General features: G+C 37.0%; 1 protein-coding gene across 2 annotated transcripts in view; it reads right to left on the reverse strand.

Moving 5' to 3' along the window:
• Positions 1–26,511, reverse strand: part of ZPLD1 (zona pellucida like domain containing 1) — a 225,308-nt gene that overhangs the window by 21,955 nt on the left and 176,842 nt on the right. For both annotated transcript variants that reach the window (XM_081797583.1, XM_031024030.2), the window contains 4 exons: positions 21,986–22,099; positions 7,663–7,883; positions 4,315–4,496; positions 2,787–2,859 (listed from right to left, as the gene is read on the reverse strand). In XM_081797583.1, the coding sequence (XP_081653709.1) occupies positions 2,787–2,859; positions 4,315–4,496; positions 7,663–7,883; positions 21,986–22,091 (582 nt within the window). In that variant the 5' untranslated portion in view covers positions 22,092–22,099. The remainder of the gene's footprint in view (positions 1–2,786; positions 2,860–4,314; positions 4,497–7,662; positions 7,884–21,985; positions 22,100–26,511) is intronic.

The following is a 26,511-nucleotide window of genomic DNA, read 5'->3' on the forward strand; positions in this document are numbered from 1 at the left end:
TCCTATGGGCTAAAAGTCAAAAACTCTGCATGTGAAATAGGAAGATACGGCCAGTGATGGTTATAAAATAATACTCATTTTGAAATGTTGCAATGAAATTACATATGGACAACTAAATGTTAGTGTTCCAAACAAATAATAAGTATGATTTTGGATCAATTAGTGAAAGGAAACCAATTTTTTTTTCTAGTCTAAATTACTAGGTTTTTTTCCTTGTTATTACAGTACAATTGACTGTATTCCCTAGGCTGTACTTTCCACCTTTGTGACTTATTTACTTTAAAACTGGAAGCTTGCATAAACTCCTAGTTTGGTAATATCCTGTATCATGGCAAAATATTACATCCATGCCATGTTAAAAAAGTAGTTGGGGGCAGTGAGGCTCTTCTATATGATACAGTAATGATGGATCCAAGTTATCAACATTCATCAAAATCCACAAAATATACATGAAGAGTGAAACCAAATATAAACTATGGACTTCAGTTAATATATATATGGGTTCATCAACTGTAACAAATATACCCCAAAATTCAAGGTGTAAGTAATAGAGGAAATTGTGTACAGGCACAGGAGTTCTGTGGGAATCTCTGTATTTTCAGATCAGTTTTTCTGTAAACCTAAAACTGCTCTAAAAGTTTGTCTATTAATTAAAAAAACATTTTGTGGAGAAATGGTTAAATTTCATTAAATAATTGTTTAGTAAATAACTTCTAAAATTCAATTTAGTTTTTTAATTCAACCATTAATGACACCTTTATTGCAAACTGGTTAAAAATGAGATGTGTTTATTCTGTTTTCTGAATTATATTTTTTAAAATATTTTATTTATTTGAGAGAGAGAGATAGCAAGAGAGAGCACGAGTGGGGGGGGGCAGGGAGGGATGGGGAGAGGGAGAAGCAGACTCCCCTGCTGAGCAGGGAGCCCAATGCTGGGCTGGATCCCAGGACCGCAGGATCATGACCTGAGCCGAAGGCAGATGCTTAAACAACTGAGCCACTCAGGCATCCCCTGAATTATATTTTTAGAACCTGTTCCCATCAGAGCTCTCAGGATGTTGAGTCTTATCAAATAAAAAGCATGACACATCAAAAAAAAATGAGAAGTGTTTTGACATTACCTATTTTATTTATAGTCTGATATCAAACAATTGGTTAACCTTTTTACCACAGAATTAAAATCTTAAGGTTATCACCAAATTACAGGCTTTTATTTAGCATTAAGATTCTAGCAAGTTTTGAGGGATTATGTCTAGTTAACAACAGGAGAATACTATTTCTTTTTTTTTTTAAAGATTTTATTTATTTATCTGAGAGAGACAATGAGATAGAGCATGAGAGGGGGGAGGGTCAGAGGGAGAAGCAGACTCCCTGCTGAGCAGGGAGCCCGATGCGGGACTCGATCCCAGGACTCCAGGATCATGACCTGAGCCGAAGGCAGTCGCTTAACCAACTGAGCCACCCAGGAGCCCCCAGGAGAATACTATTTCTAATGATAAAGGAAAGACCCTCATAGCAAAGCTCTCCCCAAATCCACACGTCTAAATTTCTATTTTCTGCTTTTCCAGTAAGAGAATAGTTTAATTTCACAAAAAATAATGGTGTCATTAAATGCCATGTGGGTATATTTTTTTAGTTTTTTAGGATCAGGAAGTTTCATCTTTGTTTCATTCAAATATAACAAATAATACTGAATCCAAACCAGTCACCTCAATTCTACCTCAGGGAGCTTACACATATAAATCAACAGATAGGAATTTTCCAATGTAAAAATATTGCTCAAAACAATAATAAATATCTGGCCATATTGGGAATGAATATTGGCACATATTTGCCGAGCATTGTGGAATCGAGTAACTTGGCAGTTTCTTCTTGCAGAGGAAAGTCTGGAAATCACAGAAAGGCAATCTTCATTCCAACAGATTTTAATTTGTTATTTAGAACTCAGTGGTGTCAGACTACAAACTTATAAACATGATTTTTTTAAATGCCTTTGGGAAATGTCCTACTACAATATTTATAGCTCATTATATTCAAAGTATAAAGCACTGACTTTTAAATCAGTTGCATGAATTATAACTCAGTGCCATGATGACATGAATAATAATGTAAAAATCAGATTCATAATTTACAAAAATGTTGGTTGATAGATTGAAAAATTGATATTTAAATCAGGCATTTAAAACGTATGAATAAAAACTTTTAATCAACATGAAAATATCATTTGGGGGATTAATGTTAGAGTTATAAATAGAAATCCATGTATTTTTCACGTCTTGCTGCCACTGTCGATATTTACATGACAAGAGTTTAGACAATACTATGTAGTCAACCCAAATTATTTCAAATGTGACATAATTGTCATCAGCCAAAACCCATATTGAAAATATTAACACATTCATCACCAAGAAAAGTATCATTTGGACTTTTCCTATCTTTTTATCACAAAAATATTACTTCCAAAATCTTGACCCTGACTATGGCTACACGCACATGCACACAAATAAATATATACATATAAATGTAGATAGACACTTGGAGTAACTATGTAGAATCACATTTACAAAATAAAATCGAAGTCATTTATCAACTTTTAGAAAGTAATGGAGTTTTTAGTATACCTTTATCACTAAGATATATAAAAATGCTGGTAAAGATGGATAAATGTTACCAAAGTATAACAGGGTTAATGTGGCTTTTGGTGGATTTTGATATAAAATCCATCCGCATAAATGGCTCCTCAGAACGGTGAGAGGGAACATAACATCCTTCACCCATCAACTTACATTATAAAGGAGCAGGTTCAAAGTGCTGACAAATGTACCATTGTTCTCTCTCACAGAAATAGCAGCTGAGGACCTAAAATAGATTTAGAGAAAGGAAAGCATTGATGAGTTTTTAAATTAAAAGTTTCAGTTATACATTAATGTTGGATTTAAGGCACTAAAACTCTTGAGTAAGCTTGATATACTTTTAACTAGGCCTGGAGTAGGCACACTCTTTAAATCACTGAACAGATAAATAATCAAAAAGCCAGAGAGACCAAATAAAGACAGACTGTTCTTTATGATCTTTTTATTTACAAAGGCATCTTTGCATTTTGCATTGCATATATGGGACTGTTTAAAGAAAAATGTCATTCCAATATAATTTGAATCTGATGTAAGTACATTTTCATCAATCCCATGAGAAGTTTCATGAGATCAGGGATTTTGTTTTACTTTGTTCACTGCTAGAACATTGCATGGCACATGGTAGAAGTATAATAAGTATCTATTGAATAAATGAATGACTTTCCATGTACACTGCAGCTCAGGAATGTGTTTACTGGGGGAGAGAGGGGCAGCAGAGTAAGTCTGTGACACCCTAATGACTCACTTCCCTCTAGCCCTGTATCGTTTTGACTCAAAACCTTTCTTTTCTTGTCTTCCAAGTCTTGCTTTTTACCAAGGTATTTATCATCACTGTGCCATTAAAATCAGCTGTAATCATTTTTTTTAACTGAAACAGAATGTGGCCTCCACGTTCCCTCATGACTAAGATTAAACAATCACTATACCTTTGCGAAAGCAAACCCTAGATCTGAGGAGAGAAAGTTTTCACTCAATTATCCATTTTGTCAAAACTATTTGACAAATCCAGAAGACTATGTTATAAGGTGAACATAACCCTGTCTTGGAGTATGTTCTTTGGGAAAAATGAATGAATGCATGACTATAAGCAAAAGGCTATGACCTCAGTCCATATCTGAAGCTCTTTGGCTCTGAGTGATGTCACCTCTCTTTGGGAACCATCGGCACTTGTGCAGTTGAAACCTCAGAAGAGGCATGTGGTCCCCAGGTTCTGAGGCAGTAGAGTCCAACAGTGAGAGCTTATGGCAGAGACTGAAGCCAAGCAAGACTCGACATGCAATAACTAGTCTATGCACTGAAAACAGGACATTCCTGGACCGCATCAGCACCCAGAGTTCTTAGCTTCTTGGGCAATTCTAAAGGGCATGAGGAGAACCCCAGCTAGACATCTGACCAGTTTGAGCCAGTTTTAATTTGGGGGGAAATACATATGTGTGTGTGTATATATATACCATATATATACCATATATACCATATATATATCTGGTCTGTTGATATGGGTCATAACAATGTCAGATCGATCAATCGCTCAATCGATAAAGACAAGACTTAATATGGTTTCCATTACTTTGAGTTTGGCTATTCTCAACAAATCCTGCTATTTTTATAAGTCCCTTGAGGATAAAAAAATGACTCAAACATGAAGACAGAATGTGAAAGCAAGGATAGAATGTGAACTTACGAGGCAAGCTGAGTATTATTAACCAGGTATTCCAGTGGGTAACTACAACTAAATTTGTAAAGAAGCCCAGGTAGATAGCTGATGATCGTTGGTGGGTCTGGAGTATCAATGTATCCCGAAATATTTCCTATTTGTACTGAAGTTGCATTTCCATAAGCACTGACTCCAGAAATTGTGGATACCTATTAAAATAGTAGATCAAGTTCAATGATTAAATAGATATATGTAAATCTAGGCATTTCATATGCAAAATAAAACATTAGACCAGATCATTCCTAGGGTCTGTTTCAACTACAACATGCCATGGTTTTGAGATTATATACACATAATGCTATTTATAAGTGATTACATATGTCTTTTAACTAAAGGAAACTTCATATTCACCAAAGACACTTTATTCATAATTCATAAATAAGAAAGGAGAGGGATTACATGTTCAGAGGGCTACAAAAAGTAATTCAAAAATGTTCACGAGTAAGGTCCAAATTCTGTGGCCTGGCTTAAAAGATCCCTGTTAATCTGATCTTGTTTTCCACTTTGGCTTGGTATCTCCAGACTCATACTCTTGCCTAATAATACCCCAACCATTGGGACACCTGGGCGGCTCAGTAGGTTAAGTGTCGGTCTGCCTTTGGCTCAGGTCATGATCTCAGGGTCCTGGGATCGAGTGCCCCATTGGGCTCCTTGCTCAGCAGGGAGCTTGCTTCTCCCTCTGCCTGCCATTCCTTCTGCTTGTGCGCTCCCTGTCTCTCTATCTCTGACAAATAAATAAATAAAATCCTTAAAAAATAAGAAGAAGAAATGATGCCCCAGCCACAAGGCCCTTGTGGCTTCGCACATGCTCCCTCTGCCTCCTTCCTCCCCCACTTCACCATGACATATCCTGCTTCTCCCCTAGATCTCCTGTTCCCCAGGAAAGCTCCTGACTGCCCTATAGGCAGTGCTCATCTCCATCACAGGCAGAGGAACGGTGCATGAGCAGTCTCCTGAACTGTCAGTCCCCTTCACCATAATCAGAGCCTCTTGTGGGTAGGGAGCCCTCTTAGTCTTATTTGCCTTTGCATGGTCTGCATCACACAGTGACACCAGCATCTTGGGACCCCTGAGATAAATTCTGAACAAATGAATTAAGGTCACAAATTTTCTGAGGGTCAATCTGAGGGCTTTCCTCTGTGATACTTACATGGAGACCCTCATCTCTTTCCAGGGCAATAGTTCAGAGAGCAATAGTTCATAGATGGGCTTCAGGGGGATCATGAACTCCCAGAAGTTATATTAAAATATTGTCCATATGTGTATTTTCATGGGACTGATTAGCTTTCATTGGATTCTTCAATCCCACTAAAATTTAAGAACCACCATTTTAGGAATAATCAATAATGTTCTTGACTTTCATAACACCATAGAGGAATACAGCTTCTTCCATTATGTCAAAGACAGTATAACACTCAATAAATACTTTCAGCAGGTATTATGGAAATCTGTAATACTTACTTTTCAACAATAGAATAAACTTTATGCATGAACCTAGAAGTACATGGGCAAAGCTGAGGCAATTATCAAGCTAATTCATGAACAGAGCCAGAATCATTACAAATGAAAACATTTTTTTATTCTAATCCAGTGATGTCACAGTCTACTTAATTTTTCCTATGTAAGATTATCCTTGGAGAAGACTCCAAAGTTGGTGACATCTATGGCAAAAATGAAAAAATAAGCAAATCCCCTCCTCTCACACTTCCCTGACTGGCTAACTAAACATACCAACTCTGTGAAAACAAAACAAACACAACACACAGGTATATAGCAATTTTTATGCCCAAGTTATTCGGCTTTAAAAAAAGTAAATAGCACATGCGCGTGCGAACGTGCACACACACACACAGATGCTTCGCCTGGCATTTCTCCTGAACTATTTTCTTGGCTGCAGGGCAAGACTTAAATCTGGAGAAGAAAGCGCCCTGAAGGAGAGACCCCAGGGTAAGGTGGGAGGAGGGAAACCTTGGCTCTCCATATGGGCTCCTCCCTCCACAAGGAAACACAGACATGTAATAATCAGCCTGCATCACTCTCCCTCAGGCCCACCTCATAACCTCTCTGTGCACAACTCAGAGAGATGAATAAACGTTTTTAATAAAAAGAGTCAACAATACTCACGCTGCAGGCTTGGAAACGGTCATGGGCACAATATTCTAACTGCCCTCCGGGAAAAGATAAAGAAGGAGATCAAAGAAATCTCTCTTTCCTGTCTCCCATCTCCCATCAAGTCTTAGAAACCCTGCCCTTAGAGAAATTAAGCCTTCCCCTTTAATCCCAAACAATAATTTATGAAGAGAAAAAGCCAGTTTCTCCTCATTCACTGGGCTAAGTGGTCATGCTCACTGTATCTCCTTTTTGTCTGTGCTAGGATTTACCAATAAGATTATATTTAAACAAGCAAAATGAAAAAAACAGTACTCAGTGAATTTCAGTGTAACACCCCTCAAATCATAATATTTATACTTCAATTAATTTTAATTCCTGGGAGAATCAATTCCTTATTCAGTTTCTTCTCTTTTTCTTTCTTTCTTTCTTTCTTTCTTTCTTTCTTTCTTTCTTTCTTTCTTTCTTCTTTCTTTCTTTCTTCTTATTTTTTTGGTGTTCAATGCAAGTATAAATAAATGAATAGCATAGACTAGTTGTTCTCATTCAGGGTGGAAATATTTGAAGCAGTATTTTGATTTTCACAATGACTAGAGAGATTTCCTTTTTTGAACAATATACTGGGATTTCATGAATAAGATTGGATATGAAAAACATTTGGAAATTCAAAAGACAGTCCCACACAGTGAAGAATATCACACTGAAAATGCTGACAGCTCTCTCCCACAAAACACTGCTGTGGGTCATTCCATGGTAAACATGGACCTAGAAGATTCTGAGTTTCCCAGTCTATATTTCATCTTTCTTTCTGAATGAGGTCACTAAGAAGCAAGGGGCCAAGGGATTCATTGCCAAACTCACCAGAACAAACAAATTTTGTATGATAAGATAGTTCCATAAAAAGCATGAGAAGCATAGCTAATGATAAACTGTAGGGAAATGTTCATCAATGTCACTCCCACAAATAATATTGTTTAGAATAGCAAAGCTGATCTCACTCAGTCCCCTCAACTTTCAGCTACAATAAGCAGAACCATTACTGGGAAATAAAATTGTATGTCTGAAGCCTCAAACAGGCAAAGAAAATGATTTGCTCGGTTTTATTGGAATTTTTTCTTGAAAGATTGGGCTTCTGATTATTTCATGAAATGGGGAGACTTTTTGTCGTGACCCCAAACCTAGCACACAATTTCACACTTATCTTACCACTAAGTTGTTTCCACAGCCCTCCAAGGTGCTGAGATTGATGATGAAAATGACCACTGCGGGAAAGGTGTTGTTATTGATGAACCCCCTGCAGTGGGAGTCCCCATGCCTTCCATTCAGCGCCAGATCAGTTTCAGAATAACCGGAAAAAAGTACGGTGCAGAAATTAATCTTCATTGTAATGGCCTGCACCCCACAGTAGACATTGATGTCTCTTTCAGCTGAAATAAATATATATATATATGTATATATATAAACATTGGTCACAAAAGCACAATACAGGGTACAAGAATAACTCTAACATCCCCTATGATATTTACTCAACCCTTCAGTCTGTTTAACTGATACCTATAGTTGAATATATCATAATTCAATGTGAAAGTTGTTAAGAAAAGTAGCCAGGAAAAATAGTCTTAGATTTAGTTACTTAGGAGTTAGAAAATATCTGTTTATTTGTGTCTGGTATACAGAGGATGTGCATTAAATATCAGCTGAGTATTACCGAATGATTAGAGAATCAAGTGGAAAAAATCAGGTTACAGAGAAAATTCAGAGCTGGAGTAACTGAATTATTCAGATAGCCTGTCCAGAGTAGTGACACTCACTACAAATGATGCATCTTCCCAAGTATAAGGAAGAAGCAGTTAAAATCCATTGTAAGCCTTACTGGCTGAGCATTTTGGTGTTTTGTAACACATCTTATCTAGGATGGAGGAACAAAAGCTGTCCGTCAGAATTCCATTTTATTTTGCCTATATTAAATTACTTTAGAGAGAAAGGAATGAAAACAAATGTGTTGATACTACAAAAAAAAAGTGCATAGCCTGCTCTAAGAAAATTTTGCCAATGTCTATGCCAAAATAAAGGAATGAACTAGACATGGACATTTAAAACACAATTTTCACAACTTCCATATCTATTCCATGAGTTATCAGTGATGAGATCCATTCTAGGTCTATAGAGGTGAGAGCATGCACACACACAAGCTTTTCATATCTCTATTTAGTTATTTTTCTACATATAATGAAGAAAATATATGTAGCAAATGGAGAGGTCGATTGGGAGGCAATTTCCCAGTAGCAGCAGCTTTCACTTTTATTGTTTTTGGTGACTGTTATAAGTTGAGTCATGTCCTCCCTCATCATAAAAAAGGTACACTGAAGCCCTAACCCCCAGTCTGTCAGAACATGACCTTATTTGGAAATAGGGTCACTGTAGATGTAATTAGTTTAGATGAGGTCACACTGGAATAGGGTGGACCTCTAATCCAAAATGACTTGTGTCCTTATAAAAGGAATGCCATATGAAGAGACAGACACAGGGAGGATGCCATGTGAAGACACAGAATTGGAGCGATGCATCTATAAGCCAAAGAATGCCAAAGATTGCTGGCAAACTACCAGAAGCTAGGAAGAGCCAAGGAAGGACAGAGGGAACATGGATTTGCTGAAAGCTGGATTTTCAACTGCTAGCCTCTAGAACTCTGAGACAATAAATTTCTGTTGTTTTAAATACCCTTTTTGTGGCATTTTGTTATGGCAGCCTTACGAAATAATACAGTAACCTTACCACTTTCTAACATTCCATTTTACCACTTAAAGAATCAAAAACAAGCATCAGGTTTTCAAAATGTGGACACAAACAAAACAAAAACTGACTAAGCTATTTAGAGAAATACCACTTGTTCAAAAAAAGGAAAAAGAAGCAAACTAAAAGATATTTTTAGTAAATGAGATGATGTTCACCTAATACATAAATGTCATTCAAGATTTGTTGGCATAGTATTATTGACTTAAATACCTCAAATCTAATCTAAGGGTAAAAGTGTTCAACAGCATTTGCTTTGAAGTATTCATTCTCTGTACTAGTTTTTGCTGGCAAAGTGAGTCATATTTTGAGAATGTGAATAGGTAAAAATGAAAATTTCTGTTTGGTTATGATTTTAAACTCATTACAGAAAGAAAGAAAATCTTTGGAAAATCTTTTTCATGGTCAAAAGGCAAATATTAGGCTAGTTATTATAGAAAATTCCAAGCAATATTCCCTTTATAGGTAAAATTCATTATGAAGCACACAGGAAATAATAAATACTACTTAAAATTGGGAGAATATCTTTATTAGCTTTCAGAAACATTAGCTGTTTAAATGCAACCATAACTTTTAATGATGCTCTTTACTAAAATACTAGAGTTCATTTTAATAAATGTTTGAGTCTCTACAAACTCCAAATGAGATCTTATATCTATCGATTGTTCTCCATCCACATGCTATTCCTTGGCTAATGCCACCATTATCTCTTACCCTAGAATATTATGTTAGCTTCCTAACTGATTCCTTTATTTCCACTCTTAACCCTCTCTAATTAGTATAGCTATTAATACATGAATCCAATCATGTCACCTCTGCTCAGGTCTTCAACAGCTATTCATTTCACTTGTGCCAAAATTCCAAATCTTGAGCCAGGTCCTCAAGACTCTCCATGATCTGCCATCTTCTTACCTCTGCACTCACATCTCTCTACCATACCCCTTGTTCCCTACCTTTGTTTCACTGAACTTTCTTCAGTTCTTTGAAAGCATCACACTGAGTGATAAAAACCTGAATAGTTGTTACCTCCAGGGGTGGAATTGTGTGGAATTGTCTGAAATGGGGGAAACAAGGAAAATTTGTGGGGCGATAAAAATGTTCTTTATCTTGATCTGAGTTACTACTGAGTTACACGACTGCATACACATGTCAAAACTGCAAGCTGCACCCTTAAAATCATACAAACATATAAAATTATTTTATATAAATTATTCCTCAACAAAATGCTGTGAGCATTTTAAAAAGCCTAATACAGATTTGGTACGAGGCCTTTAATCAGTGCTCTTTTCTCTGTTTAGGATGCTCTTCCCACCCCCAGTCTTTGTCTGGATAACTCTTATTCATTCTTCAGGTCTCAAATTTCTTGTCCTTTCCTCAAAGACTTTCCTGATCTCAAATCTAAATTATGCCACTCCATTATGCTGTCATATTGCCTTAGGATCATATATGTATTTGTCTTTTTGTCTTCTCTATAAACTGAAAGTCCCAGAAAGCAGGAAGCTGTAATAGTCATTGATGTGAATATTTAATTAATTAATTAATTGCATGAAGTATTGGAACAATAGACCGTACTGAGGATTTACAAAGTAGTGATACTTGTTCTCAAGTACATCACTTAGTCTATAAGAGGAGATAGATGTGGCCCAATTTGACAGAATTATTGGGCAGAGAGCTATGGGGTGGTACAGAAAATGAACCTTACCCAGACCAGCTGGTTAGGAACAGTCTCCTAGAGAAGATGCCCCTGACCTGAGTTTTGAAGCATCAGTAGAGTTAGCGATTTAAAGGAGTGGAAATTTTATAACACAAAGGGGAGCGTGAATAACGACACAAGTGTGAAATATGATCAGGCTTGGTTGAGAGCTGGACAGTTCTGTTTTCATTAGAATTTAAAATACAGGGACACCTGGGTGGCTCAGTCGTTAAGCGTCTGCCTTCAGCTCATGTCACGGTCCCAGGAAGCCTGCTTCTCCCTCTCCCACTCCCCCTGCTTGTGTTCCCTCTCTCGCTGTGTCTCTCTCTGTCAAATAAATGAATAAAATCTTAAAAAAAAAAAATTTAAAATACACAGAAGGAAATGGCAGACAAGGAGGCCAAGCGGCAAACACACTGGCAAAATCATAGGAAGCTTTTTCATACAAAATGGTCTCTGTAACAAAATGTCTACCTCAATGTCAGTTCAAATTCTTAGGTACCAGTGACTTTACTAAGAACTCTCATTCTGTCCAGTGGAATAGAGAATTAGTATCACTGCATTACTTGGAATATCACAAATGTATTGAAGTGAATACATATCATTAAATATGTTATAAAGGAGAAATATCATTCCCCTTAATTTAAACCAACTAAAGACTTCAGCTTATTCACCTTTGTTTGAGAGGAATTAGTGGATACTTAAAATAGCTTAATAAATGGCAAAGATTACTTTGTCCAGATGTAGAGTTCTCTTCAGTTTTCTACGTTTAACTGAAGACTTGTAACTCCTGAAATGGAACTGAATTTGCTACAAGCTGATCCCACTAGGAGATATGATAACAAGCTAAAGGCTTTTTGCAGTGGAAGAAAAGAGATCTGTTCAAATCCATCCTAACCCAGTTTTCTAAAGACTTTTCACCATCTCTTCTGAGAAACACATTTTTTCCTGGTTGTAGATACTAAAGACATCCATTCAGCACAACTTCTCCATTTGTGAGGCTTTGAGGTGGGAGAAAAGATACTTTAAGTTTCCAAAGGACAATTTCTGCCAAAAGAGGAGAAATTTTTTTTCAGAATTAGTGAATAACAGCTGCTCTCAACAACTAAATTTGTTCAGCCTTTTTATTGTCCAATCTCTGGCCTGAATTGTTATATGCTTTTGAACAACACTTGAGTATTAAACAACTCAATGAGTTACAAGTTAAAAACAAGATCAAGGAATAAATACCTTTAGATTTTTGACTTCTAGTGTTTTGTGTTTAAAGATAGTAAGCATTTTATAATGACAGGCCAGCTTACAGAGTTTATGTGGAATTATACTGCCAAATAGCTATTTTGCCCCTGATATTTTAAAGATTTATTTATTTATTTGAGAGAGAGAGAGGTGGGGAGGGGCCCAGGGAGAGGGGGAGAGAGTCCCAAGCAGACTCCACTCTGGGGACAGAGTCCAACTCAGGGCTCAATCCCACGACCCCAAGATCACAACTGCAAACAAAACAATGAGTTGGACACCCAACCAACTTCACCACCGAGGTGCCCCTCCCCTGATATTTTAACCAAGCTAAGCTTGGTTGAAGTTAAGCTTCTTTAGTTTTACCTGAATTTGATTTATAGCATTAAATCAAATTCAGGTAAAAATAAAGAAATGCTCTGCACTTCTCTCTCCTATCAATTAGGCCATGAATTTGTCTTACCTTTTCTTAAATTATGCAAATTTTAAATATCCTGTCACACTATCAACCATCTATCTCACCACATAGAAAAAAAAGTGTCCAGATTTGGAGTTCATAGAGTATTGTTACCATATAAATGGGAATAAAGAAGGGATGAATCCAATTCTATATATATGAATAAAAGTCTCATTCTACTTCTTCATTCCCAATAAAGTTCCTTCCTAGAACACCTAACTACACTTTTCCCTTTAGACACAATTACTGACAAAATATTTGCAGCCTATCATTCATATATCTAACAAGCATATCTTTGTCCTTTTTCTCAACAATTGCACACTCAACTAGCTTAAATCCAATGGCATCCAGATAAGACTAAAGATCCCCAGCTTTTGAAAGGCTGAATGATCTTCATCTCATCTCAATACTGTTGAGTTTGAGATCCCATTTACTTTCACTAACATCAGAATATTTATTTTAACATTCTCTAACTGTTACCTGGAATAATAAGAACACAGAGCAATACATTATTCAAATAATTTGCATACACATATTCTGTGCTACAAACGTGGCAACACCTCTAAAAATATTGGCCTGTAGGCTGATACTCAGCTCCGAAGAGCAGGGACTCAAAATACTCTTTCACTACTGATCTGAAAATGTAAATGCCACATGTAAATCGGCAACTCTGGGGTCAGTGCATTTAAAATAAATAAATAAATAATAAAAATAAAAAAAGGCAAGGTGCACAGGGTTTAAAACAAAATCAGTGGGGCGCCTGGGTGGCTCAGTCGGTTAAGCGTTTTCCTCCGGCTAGGGTCATGATCCCAGGGTCCTGGGATCAAGCCCCACGTCAGACCCCCTGCTCGGTGGGGAGTCTGTTTCTCCCTCTTCTCCTCCCCCTTGCTCTCTCTCTCTCTCTCTCTGTCTGAAATAAATAAATAAAATTCTTTAAAACAAAATCAGTGCCATCAGTTTTATACAAGCTAGAGGCTATTGTTCCTGTTTATTTTCAAGATCTAAACTATATGCTACTTCATGTCAACAAAGTATTTTTTAAAACTACTTATTGATCCATATTAAGTGTCAGTCTCTTTGCTATACTCTGAAGATAAAGGCATTAGTAACACTCCTTTACTTCAAGATGTTCATGTTTGATTAGAGGAGACGGAAAAATTAGACAATTATAAAGCAGCCTGATAAAGACATGATAGAGGCTTACATACATGTTGTATACAATCATGCCTCTGTAAAGGAGAGGTGTTTGGAAGGGATTGTTGAGAAGAAATGAAATCGTTCCAGGACACCTGGCTGCTCAGTCAGAGGAGTGTGCGACTCTTGATCTTGGGGTCATGAGTTTGAGCGCCATGTTGGGTGTGGAGATTACATCCATCCATACATACATAGAAATGAAACCATTCTAATGGGTTAAACTTATAAGAAATTGATTAGATGATGGCATGAAGAGAGAGAGATGTCAAACTGATAGATTTCTAGCTTTAGTGGGTGACTAGGTCATTCCCTGAGATAAGGAACACAGGAAAGAAGAAGAGGAGAAATGTACAACAGGTGGTCAGAAATAGAGCACAGAAAAGAGAAAAAAATATAAATTTGAGAATCACCAAACACTCAATGGATCACTAATAAACAATTATAATAGATGAAATTTTACCTATGACAGCATTTAGGTAAGAAGAGGAATGAACCGAGAACAGAAAAATAATATCTAAGTTGTCCATTAATGAGGCTTTCCCTCATTTCCCAGTGGAAGGTAATCATTCTCTTGTGCTCTATCTTTCATCCCTTTAATTGTGAGGCTACTGAACTGCTTACATTATATCTGGGAGTGGATATTTGCTTTCAGAGTAGATTATGATCCCACTGAAAGCTCTGGATTTCACTAGGTACCTAACAAATATGCAGCAAATGTCTATTAAAACATGCTTAATTCAATTCCTTCACAAATAGCATACATGGTTTCTAACGTTTAATAATAAATTCTAAGATTCACAAGGAAAATATGTGTGTAATTAATAGAGTGTCATCTTGACTGTTCATCCAGAACTCATATTTCCTATCTGTACTCTGCCAAGTGTCTGAGATGATTCCTGCTTTTAGAGTTTTAGTCAGACATCAATATCTTTAATGTCACATATTTTCTGACTTCCAATTGAGAAAATTCAACCCATTAAATAATATGAAATTAATAGATTTTTTTCTATTTTTGTTTAGGTTTTTAACCTTTTACAATGCATTAGTCTTGGTAACTAATTATCTTGCCTCATTGCTAATAATTATTTTTTTAAATTATTTTCCCTTATCAGTGATAGATTTGCTGATTCCTATTGTCATCAATAGTGAGCAAGTGCATGACAGCCACCTGGGGCTGACATAAACAGTGTAGTTATGTAACAACACAAAGTTAGCAAGACATCATGAGTACCATGCTCAAACCAGCACTTCTTTTGCTTTACTGTGCATATGTATTACCAGAGAATCTTATTAAAATGCAGATTCTGATTCAGGAGATCTTGGTGGGGGGTGGGCTGATTTGTGTGTTTCTCACAAGCCCCCAGGTGATGCCAATGTTGCAAGTTTCCTAGTCAGTTGAACTGCTTAGTCACACCTATATACTTGGGGCAGAAGCTAAACCTTAGGGTGGATTCTATCTATAGGATTAAGCACTCCCACCAAATGCCTATTTGTATGATGTACATGCTGACAAGAAGAAGTTTGGATGAAAAAGGATGAGAGAAAAAGGAGAGGGGGGGAAGGGAGGGGGAGAGAGAGAGAGAGAGGAGGAGGAATCATGAAGGAGATGAATCCTGACTCCTTTCCTTGTCTGAGGAACTAACTGGTTTTGAATCTTAGTGAAAGAGGGCTCATAAAAAGCTTTGTGAACCTGAGTCCAAAAAAATCTATCTTGGTGCTCAGGTGGCCGTGTATGAAACAAAGCTGGGAATAGGATCAGTCTTTTCCTTCCCCCACCTCTCCCCAGTGCATAAACCATGTCAGTTTAATAAATGGAGGAGCACTTCAAATGACAAGTATGCTCTGGGCACTATCCCCAAACCAAAGGAGACATGGGGTGGGGGTAGGTATCTGTTGTGAGCAGATGGAGGCTCTGTGCGGGTCGGTTGCAGGGGCAGGTAATCCTGTGAATATGACTCCACCTCCATTCATGGGCTGGATTATATACCCTTCAAAGTAGCATTGAGTTGAAACTGATAGTGTGAAACAAAACTTATTAAATATAATAGGAGGAGCCTTTACTATGCTGAAGAGTCTGCTTTGTAGTGCCATAGAAATCTCACCTGGAAAGAATTTACCTCCTGAACTCCAGTAGACATTTCAAAACTAATTTATGCAATTTTAGCAGATTATGAGTAACTTGTATATCATTTCCATTTCTATCTCTGTAAAATGAGAGTAGAAATATTTGGCACTATATAAACTTAAAATTGCTTAGAGAACAGATGCTATGTTCATTGTTTCAATTCATTTTTTTAAGTTGATTTTCCTCTCAACAAGATTTTATACAATACTGAGATTTTGGTGCTAAATAAGCAAGAAGTCATTGATATTGGGTATCGATATTTCATCCACACAAAACACCAGCAGCTGATGGAGAATTTAAGGTGGATTAGGAATTCAAGTTTCCCTCCTACATGGAACAGGTTTCTAGCCAACTTGGTTTTTCACATCTGTTTCTCATTAGCAAATACAAGCTGTTGTTTCTAGTGCTGCAGGAAATTCATATGCAGTCTGAGGCAAATTTTGCAGACTTACATTCACACTAGCTGCTCTACATTCTTTGGAACCAGAAGAGATTGGTCATCTCTTTCAGGCAGGAAAAAAGCATATGGATTTTACTTATACAAGCAAAGGAAGTGAAAAATTCATGCAATAAAGAACTTCTTTATTGAAATAAAGAAGGGTATGGACTCTGAATTATTAAGTCACTGAACCTGCTGACTAATTGCTCTTCCTGCCACTGCATTTTGTCACTTAGATTAATCAAGAAGCGATCACTACTTGGATGAGTTCTTCTGCTTCATCTGGTCTAGCAATGGTGGTCCAGGTGCAAAGCGGAAGGCAGGCATCCTCTGGACAACTTGGAGACCAAAACACTACTACTACATAGGCAGGCAGGAGAGTTGGCTTTTCTTATCACAGAAAGTCCAAAACATATTCCCCTGAATAATTATTCCATTATCCACTCTTACTTGGGGCACAGGATAATGCAAGGGTTAAGCAGAGCCTAAGACAAAATTGGAGAGTTCATTTTGCTTGACCCACCCATAAATTCAATTAAATTGGTGATTCTTAATTTTATTTCCTGTGGAACACTGATGTTTACTGAAATACTAATAGCTATCACTGGGGAAAAAAGATTTCCTTAGTCAAGCAGGTACTTAAAAGGCTAAACAAGTTTTCCTACTATGTGATTTTTTTCAGATTGTTTAATGTGGTAATTCCCATTTTGATTATTTTAAACTTAGTATTCAAAATTCATTTTAAGGCATCATGGTTTGATGGAAAGAGTCTTAGTTTTATACCTCTGTCAATTTCTAGCTTTGCAACATTAAACAGATGCTAATCCTCAATTTCCCCATTGTAAAATGATGTTAAAAGAGTTTATAGGTTTGTCATAAGGAATACAAGAAAGAATGAGTAATGTGCGTATCACTCAATACATGGAACCCATTGTTTTCTTCCTTATTAGTGTTATTTTAAATAGAATACAAAATGACAAGTTGTGTAGCACTGACTTATATTCAGTTTCCCACGAGTGGTTAGTTCACTATAAGACAGCGTCGAGCCACAGAGTTTCTGGTTCCATAAGCCTAATCTTTCCTTGATTGTGCCTTTATCATTAAAGACTTCTTAGAGGCTAACCCTTATATGCTACCATCTTCCCAAAAAGGGGGGTCGGTGGTGGTTTCAGAAAGGTATATGTCAGTCACAGAGGCCAAATGCATTTATCCATATATTTAATTTAGGCCAAATAATTCTGTGGTACTCTAAGCCAAATGTGGTTTGAATTGTATTCTGGGAAGAGCACTACCATAATGTCAGTGGGTTATAAGTCTGTCCCCTGCTATCAGCTTGGATAGCCAAGAGTTAACTATCTTTAAAATTAAAGGGTGTCCCTTTAAATTTAAAATGAATTAAACCATGGCAGTTCCCTTGGCCCAAAGATAAATGCCATGGAAATTAAAGAAAATAGTTCTAATGTCACGAAACATCAAAGGTCAGATAGGGTGAGATGATTACTTTCATCATTATTAACATTACTTTGCATTTAGATAGCCCCTCTCCTTTGCCAGACTCATTCTCATTCTATCCCATTGCTTAGTATCTGAGCAGCTTGTGGAGCTCCTGATGACATCAAGGGTGATCCTGATGTGGAAGAGAAGCCACAAGTCAAGAGGGAAGTGAGAAATTAACCTTTCATGCTTTATTTGCTCACTCTGGTCTTCTTCTGCAAACGACCTGCAAAAATGGGCTTACTTGAAAATAATACCCATATAAACTTAAAGCCTCTCCTGGGACTTCTGAGCTATCTGGATCTTAGATTTTTTTTTTAATATAGATTTTCCATTGCAAAAATATGCGTGTGCATGCATACGTATGTGGGCATGCACGTGCGTGTACATTTGGAAAGTCTGGATATTTGTTGTCTAAGCTTGACAATACTAAAAGTGTTAACATGTATAAGGACCAATACAAATTAAAATAAGATGTTTACTTCTCCCTGTTTAAAATAAAGGAAGAAACTTCTTCCTCCCTTTTCTTAAATAATTTACATCAGAAAACTTGTAATTCTAAGTACTTTCTCATCTCCTTGAAATGTATATAAATCCTCTGAAGACTAGATAAGTCTGCTGTCAGCTTTATGACCCAGGAATTTTTCTCAATGATCAGGGAACCATCTCTTGGAAATGTAAACATCAAGGAAAATAGCCTCCCTATGTCACAGTTTCTGTGGGAGGGTGGGAGCCTAACTTCGGAGGGAGCATATCTCCAGATTACAAAAGTACTTCCTTTTGTAAAGATGGGAGTTTATTTTTCCTCTAGATAAAGCCAATATGCTTACACAGATGGTCATCCCAATTACCAGGTATATTTAGAATGAACTATATGTGACAAATGGTGCTGTCAAGTCCTCTTATTTGAGAACTAGTTATTGTTTATCTTGAAAACGTATGTAATGGGTTGCATCTGCTTGGCTATATAAAAGAGTAAGATTTCTTTCTGTCATTGCAATCTCTTGATGGATTGTTTATAATAAGCCTCACATTCTGGTTTAATGTTTACTCAGTGATAAGTGTTTTCATCTCTACTATCCTCATGGAGAGAATTTCTGGATTGCGAGAAGGTTTTGTTTTTAATTTTATTCCCCTAACACATGACTGTGCTTTTAATTGGAATAATGGACTAAAGAAAATAATAGTATACATTATGTCAGTTGCTCCTAACCATAAATGTGCATTAGACTCCTCCGCAGGGTTTAAAATACAGATTCTCAGCACCACTATCAGAGATTTGGACACTACATATTTGGGGTAAAACAGTGGAGTAAACGGTTTTGGGGTAAATAACTTTTAACGACTCTCCCAGGTGATTTTGATGCAGGTGGTCAGCAGGCACCATTATAAATGAGTGTTTTAACATAATTTTTAAATTTCCCATATGAAAAATACTTCCCTACCTTGTCCTAGCCACTTCCTGGCTCATTCACATGTTTTATTTACCTTTACAAGTATGTAAGTACAACATCAGGTAGATCCTCTCTGCTGAGCCATCTTTTTACATTTTGGCCTTCTTTTCTGCACATAACAGGGGAAGGCTTGACTACCCTCCCTGGCCCCCGCCAGGCCTCTGGACCCTCACTCCCCTAAGGGCCTCTGCCTCTGCCTCCCATGTCACAATGAGCATCCCTCAACTTCTCTGCCCATGTCTTTTATTTCTCCTTCTCTCCTAAATCAGAGAAACAGCTACCAGTTCCCCAAAGTTAACTCCTCCACCTGTACCTTTGCTTTCTTCCATATTTTCTTTCCTCATCACATCAATTATTTCTTTATTGCTATTCCCAATCTCTGAATACTTTCCCTTTACTCATGTATATAAATGGTCTCTAGTTCTCTAATCCCCAAATCCTCTCTTCTTATTTAAATTGTTGGCTCAGTTACTCCTCTTCCCATCACCACCTATGTTATCTAAAATAGTAGTCTATTTTCCTACCTTTTATTTTCCTGTCCCCCACTCATTACTTACTCACTGCACAGGGACTCAGCTCCTACACAGCTATCTGGTTTCAACCTCTCTCCTCAGACCCAGGTTCATTTTTTTCTACTACTGGATAGAGGCTGACACTATAAATTGTAGAAGCTCCTCAAACTCACTATTTTCAAACCCAAACTTTCTTTCTAGAACATGCAAGTGCCCTATACTTTTGGTGTCAGTTGGCAATATCACCATCCAGTTATCCGAGTTCAAAACATCGTCTAAAACATGGTCATCATCCTCTCTTTCAGCTCTCCAGCTGAACCAGCTCTCAAGCTCTGTTGAGTTCACTACCAAAATATCTCTTAAGAGCTGTCTCCTTCTTCTGCTCCCATAGACACTGGCCTTCATGACATTTCTCTGTCTCTAGTTTCTTCTAACTTGTTCTTTCACTTTTCCCAATATTGGCTTTCTAAAACAAAATGTGACCAGGTCAGATCCTTAAAAGAATATGTTTAAAAGGACACAATGACTCTTCATCGCCTACAAAACAAAGACAAAATACTTCACACAAATAACCCACAAAGTCTTCTTGGCAAAATAACCGAACCTGAATTTACTCAAGCCTCTAGCTCTAATTAGTTTACAGGGTGTACGGGAAAAGAGGAACATGTTAAATGACACATCAGAGCTGCATCAACCAGACCCAAAGGCAGAATTCCACAAAACAAATGACCACATTACTGAACATTTTAGAAAAGCAAGGGACAGAAAACTGTTATAAATTAAAATAGACTGAAGACACATGTCAACAAATGTACCATGTGGATGTTTTAGAGGCAACTTAGCTGAGTATTAGATGATATATTAAGTAATTATTGTTAAATTTATTAGACATATACATGAAGTATAAAGATTTTAAGTTCTTTTCCATCAGATACACATTCTGAAGCATGAATAATGAATTTACTTTAAATTATTCCAGAGAGGGGGGGTGGTAAGAAGAGACAGATGAAGCAAAATTCATGTGTTGATAATTGATGAAGCTGCTTGATCACCCCAAATGCTTGTTTTAGTCATCTCTACTTTTGTATATATTTGAATTTTCCATAACAAAAAATATTTTTTAAAAGCCCTCCTTTGTGTTACTCAAAATCATTAACAACCCTGCCTTAGAACACCTTCCTAGACTTACCTTTAGACATTCCCATCCTGACCCCATGTCATACTTAACCTGTCAAGCACTTGTGTACCAGGTCTAAGCTCCTGAATGCATTCCTACACACTTGGATCTTTATTCTGGAGAAATCCAGATTACCTCTCTTCAGGTGAGTTAGAAATCCCACATCAACAACATAACTACCTAGTGATTACTCTATGCAAGTGTGTTGTCAATCTGGCATGCTCTGAACACAGGAGTACTGGCAGTTTTGAAAAATGTAAAACATGACAGAAAGTAATTCAATTTGCATGGCAAACTTGGAAAAGTGATTTCAGACTGTCTAATCTTTATTTTGTAAATGTTTAACTGTGATTCTATAACTTTAGCTGATATAAAATGATGAATACTTAAATTAATATTGAATTACTTCTCACTCAGTGCAGATTGTAGGAACCTATAGGACTTGTCCATCAATCTGGTCAAAATCTCCTATCAGTCACAACATTGATGGTTGCTGGGCCATGCACAGACAAGTTGGCCTGTGTACTTTGGTAATGACCAACATGCCACTGAAATAATATTTTTGAGTAATGCACAATATTTCATAATCATTAAATCTATTAGCATATAGGGGCAGTTTTGAAAGTCTGAATTAACTTATGAGGGAAAAAAAGGGCATCAATTAGGCAAATTTTGATGAAATTAGCCTCTCCCAATTCTCACCCAATAACCAATATTTTTCACATTTGTGAGCAGCCATTATAATAATATTAATTATGATGAACACTTTGTATGTTAATGTGGATATAAATTACAACTCCAGAAAAAATGTCTTTTGTCATTTGCCATTTGTTAATATCCACTTAATGTAGATGGATATCCCCTCCCTCCATTTTCCATATGTATTTAAGGGCCTTACTATTCAAACATAATCACTCTTTGCAGATACAATGAGAGAAAAGATTAGGTTCATACTTACCAGGAAATCTACTGTGGAGGTTGGCATCACAGTTGTAGCCATTAAACTGAGCAGACCCCAGAAGCACTCCAATTGTTAGAAGCAACAGCAACCATATTTGTTCCATTGCAAAACCTAGAAAAGAATTCTTATCATGTGTCCATCACCAGCCTTCACTCCTTCTTGCTGGAAAGGCTGAGGCTGATCTGAACTCACTGTCGGATAAGCTGGCAGGCTGTATCCATGCAGGCAAAGCTCATTTAAAGTCTAAGGACTCTGAGAAATAATTATCAGCAATGAGGCAAAAATTTAGGTTACAATATTTGAAAATTACTCCCATTCTTTGGCATCTGTTTGCTAAGGGTGACAAATCCAGACTTTTGTAGTGGAAGAACTAAGATACAAGTCATAAAGTTTGCAAAAGAAAATGTATTATAAATAAGAAGAATTCAAACCAAATATTTAACAGATTAGAACAGCATAGCTAGACAAACTGACCAGTGTAGAGACAACTTTACACTTTAAAATACCGATATAAGTAAATTAAGAGGGACTTAACATCTCGATACTTGATTCTCAAAGAATTCTCTATACTATTAATAATTAAATAATGTCAGGAAAATTTTCCCCTCAACAAAGGAATTCTAGACTATTGCTGCTTCTCAAAATCAGTGGTTTGTGTATCATTTGTTTTTTTAGGAAACACAGATATGAAGCAAAAGGAAGAATAGAAAAATGCCGTGTGTGGACTGATATCCTGATGCCACCAACGACTCTTCATTGGTGGGCAAATAGGACTAATGATACAGATAAATGAACACCTTGAATTCTTAGGACAAAGTAATGGAAAGTGATTTTTTTTAAATTGTCATTTTGTGTTGAACAAATAAATATAAACTGGCTTTGATAATTAAACACCAGTCAGTGTGGTGTTTAATATTTTTTTCCCCTGGATGCCCTTTTTTGGCCAGATAAAGCTAAAACATCTTCCAAAAGCACCCAACTTATTCTCAGAGCAGTTTGTGCATTGAAAAAAAAAATCCTTTGGGTTTGTGGTTTTGGTCTGTGTGTAAAAAACAAAAATAAAATAAAATTGTAAATGGTTTACTCAAATAATTTAGTGCATTTTAAAAGCCTGGGGTTTGGGGGGATGGTATATTAGCTGCCCTTAAAGACCTGCCCTTAGATGATTAATCAAGTCTTTAGCAAAAGGAAGGAAATACATCTTGCTTTTAAACTTCATTTTAGTATAACAAGTTTATGGTGAACAAAGTCACTTTCATAAGGGTGTGGGAAAGGAAGGCATAAGTTTACTCTCAAAAATAGACTGAAAAATTTAACTAAACAGGAGCTTCCTTCCTTTAGCGTTATAACATGCTATTCAGGCACCAACCTCATGACTTTTGGGAGAACACCTACATGTTTCGTTACTTCTGATTCCCTAGGACATTTGGTAAACTAAAAGTTCACACAAATGGCTGACCCAGACCCTGGGCTCTCTTGGCCTTATTACAGCATTATCCTCTAGCTCCTCAAGGCACTTCAAATAGACAAGAACCTTGCTCTATTGGAGTTTTTGGAATACTGGTAGGAAAGAGAGCAGCTTGTTTCGAGAAGTACATCACATCCCACACAAACTTAGTATACACCCTGCCATGCCTTTCTCATGATGGCTCCCACTGATTCCCACAAGGCATTGGAAACTCTAGACTCATATTGTTGTCTTCTAATCTAGAAATCTAGAAATGTTTTCCACTCCTTGGAATTCACAGAGTCAGGAATTTTCATTGATGAGTGATTTTTAGTCTGAAACATTTTCTAGCTTTTATATTCTTTCACAGGAGAAAAATACACTTACCGAGTGGACACTATGCATGAAGAAGGCACTGTGAGCCAGATCATTTGCCTATTGTCTCTCATTCATATTCCTTATAATAATTTGATGAGATTGCAGTTATTACACCATGTACAGAGAGAGATAAATAAGTCTCAGGAAGTTTAAGTGGCATGGAAACACGTGGAGAAACCAGATTTCAACTCCAAGTCTTTCTAGCAGTGATTGCCGCGCACACTACCTAAATATCATCTGTTATTAAATAAATTGAGTATTATTTTGGTTACTATTTATCATCAGTTATTTTTCTTTAAATTTATGAATTAATAGATTTTTTTTTTGAGAGAGAGAGAAAGAGTACGAGCAGAGGGAGGGGCAGAGAGAGAGAGGGAGAGAATCTTAAGCAGGCTTCATGCCCAGCATGGAGCCCAACACAGGGCTTGATCTCACGAGCCTGAGATCATGATCTGAGCCAAAATCAAGACTCCAACCCTTAATCAACTGAGCCACCCAGGCACCCTACGAATTAATCGATTTTTAACAGATCTTTTCATCTGAAATGCATAAACAAATTCTTATGTAGTGAATGCAATCTGCTTAGAAGATGTATTTTATAATATGGGCATTATGAGGGAGAAAATTATTATTTTTTTTTAAATGGAGAAAAGGCCCTAATTGTGAAAACTGTGAGAATTATTACTATAGACTAAACTGGACATATCTATGTTTACCAAAAATGGAAGAGAAACTCATGCTATTTGAAACAGCCTACCAATAGTGGTGGCAAAGTCTTAGCTTTACAACTTTAGATCAGATTTGAGGTTGTCCAAAAGTGGCATGCCTCTCTCCCTTACACTTTGAACAGAACTTACAGTACTGTTGTGAAGATTAAAACCCTTCATAAATATTTTTTGATGAAAAGAAGATAGAGGTAGAGGGAAGTTTGTTTCAACAGAATATACATTGATTTTTATATCACCAGATATGGATTCAACCCTCCCCCAGTCATTCTCTAGATTTGACATTTGAAAATCAGGATGATGATCACAAGACTAGAAACTATAAGTGCATAAAGAACATAGCACCCACACCCCAATGCTCATAACAGCAATCTCCACAGTAGCCAAACTGTGGAAGGAGCTGAGATGCCATTCAACAGATGAATGGATAAAGAAGATGTGGTTCATGTATACAATGGAATATTACTCAGCCATCAGAAAGGATGAATACCCAACTTTTACATCAACATGGATGGAACTGGAGGGGATTATGCTAAGTGAAATAAGTCAAGCAGAGAAAGACAGTTATCATATGATTTCATGCATATGTGGAACATAAGGAATAGCATGGAGGACCACAGGGAAGGGAGGGAAAACTGAATGGGAAGAAATCGGAGAGGGAAAAAAACCATGAGAGACTCTGGACTCCAGGGACCAAACTGAGGGTTACAGAAGGAAGGGGTTGGGGGGATGGGGTAACCAGGTGATGGGTATTAAGGAGGACACGTGTGGTGATGAGCACTGGGTGTTATATGCAACCAATGAATCATTGAACATTACATCAAAAACTAATGATCTACTATATGCTGGCTAATTGAATATAATAAAAAAAATTAAAATTAAAAAAAACAAGGGAAAAAAAGAACATAGCATAGTGTGGACATACAGAAGGCACTGAAATATCAGTTTCAGTGTCACCACATATTGATATGTAAGTGAAATTTTCACAAGTACCTCCAATAAAAAGGGATAGTGACGGCCTGTGTTTCTTTGGCGAAGCCACATGCTCTGGAGCTAGATTGCTTGACACAAAGGTGTCCCATGGGCTACTAATAGCTCTCAGCAGTTGGATGACATTATTATATTTATAATGGCATTTGTACTGATCTGTGTGTTAATATTAAGATACATTAAGCAGGAGATTTTCAAAGGACATCCACATCTCTTGTGTAGGTATCCACATTTTGATCCCTATGACATTTTTCAAGACTTTGGGAGGCTCTTTATAGTCCACCTGCAAGTTAAAACAAAATGATGAACTATTAACATGTAAACTTCCCACCCTCAATCCCATCTCATGATGTCCCCTGCACACAGAGACCCTGAACATCAATTCACAGAGGCAAGCTTAGAAATGCTATCTTGCCACAGCTCCTAAAGTTCTTTTCTGAAATGGGATTTCCTGGGATTTGGGACTATTTTGAGACTCTTTACATTCACTAATGTATAAAGTCCTGTTTGCTCAGGCTCCCTAGCTCCTAAGCAGCTATAATTCTAGACTCCAGAGTACTCCAGTCCTGTTCTGGCTAAAAAAGGCCTAGTTGAGCTTCACATCACAAAGTAGAACCTGATTTCCATCATCCACTCTGGTGTGGCATGTGGTGCTTGCTGTCCCATCGTGGTTCCAGCAAACTCTGCTTGAGCAAAGGCATTTCCCATCTTCTCTACCATAACTAAGTGCAGCAACCAATGCCCTGACTTCGGTGCTAACAGTGGTGTGCAGGACTGCCTAACACAGCCAATAATCCAAAACATTAATAACAAGTTCTTAGATAACAAAGATCTTGGAGGTAAGTGTACACAAGGTTTTTGCATGTGTTTCTTAGCTTAGTATCTTCATAAATTTAAATTGATGGGGATAAAGGAGGGAGAGGAGACTTACATGTACAACACTGAATTTTAGGAATTTAGAAGTGTTAATTTTAAAAAGAGAC

The sequence above is a fragment of the Leptonychotes weddellii genome, chromosome 1 (assembly GCF_054177405.1).
Source record: "Leptonychotes weddellii isolate Sample4059 chromosome 1, ASM5417740v2, whole genome shotgun sequence".
Classification (NCBI taxonomy): Eukaryota; Metazoa; Chordata; class Mammalia; order Carnivora; family Phocidae; genus Leptonychotes; species Leptonychotes weddellii.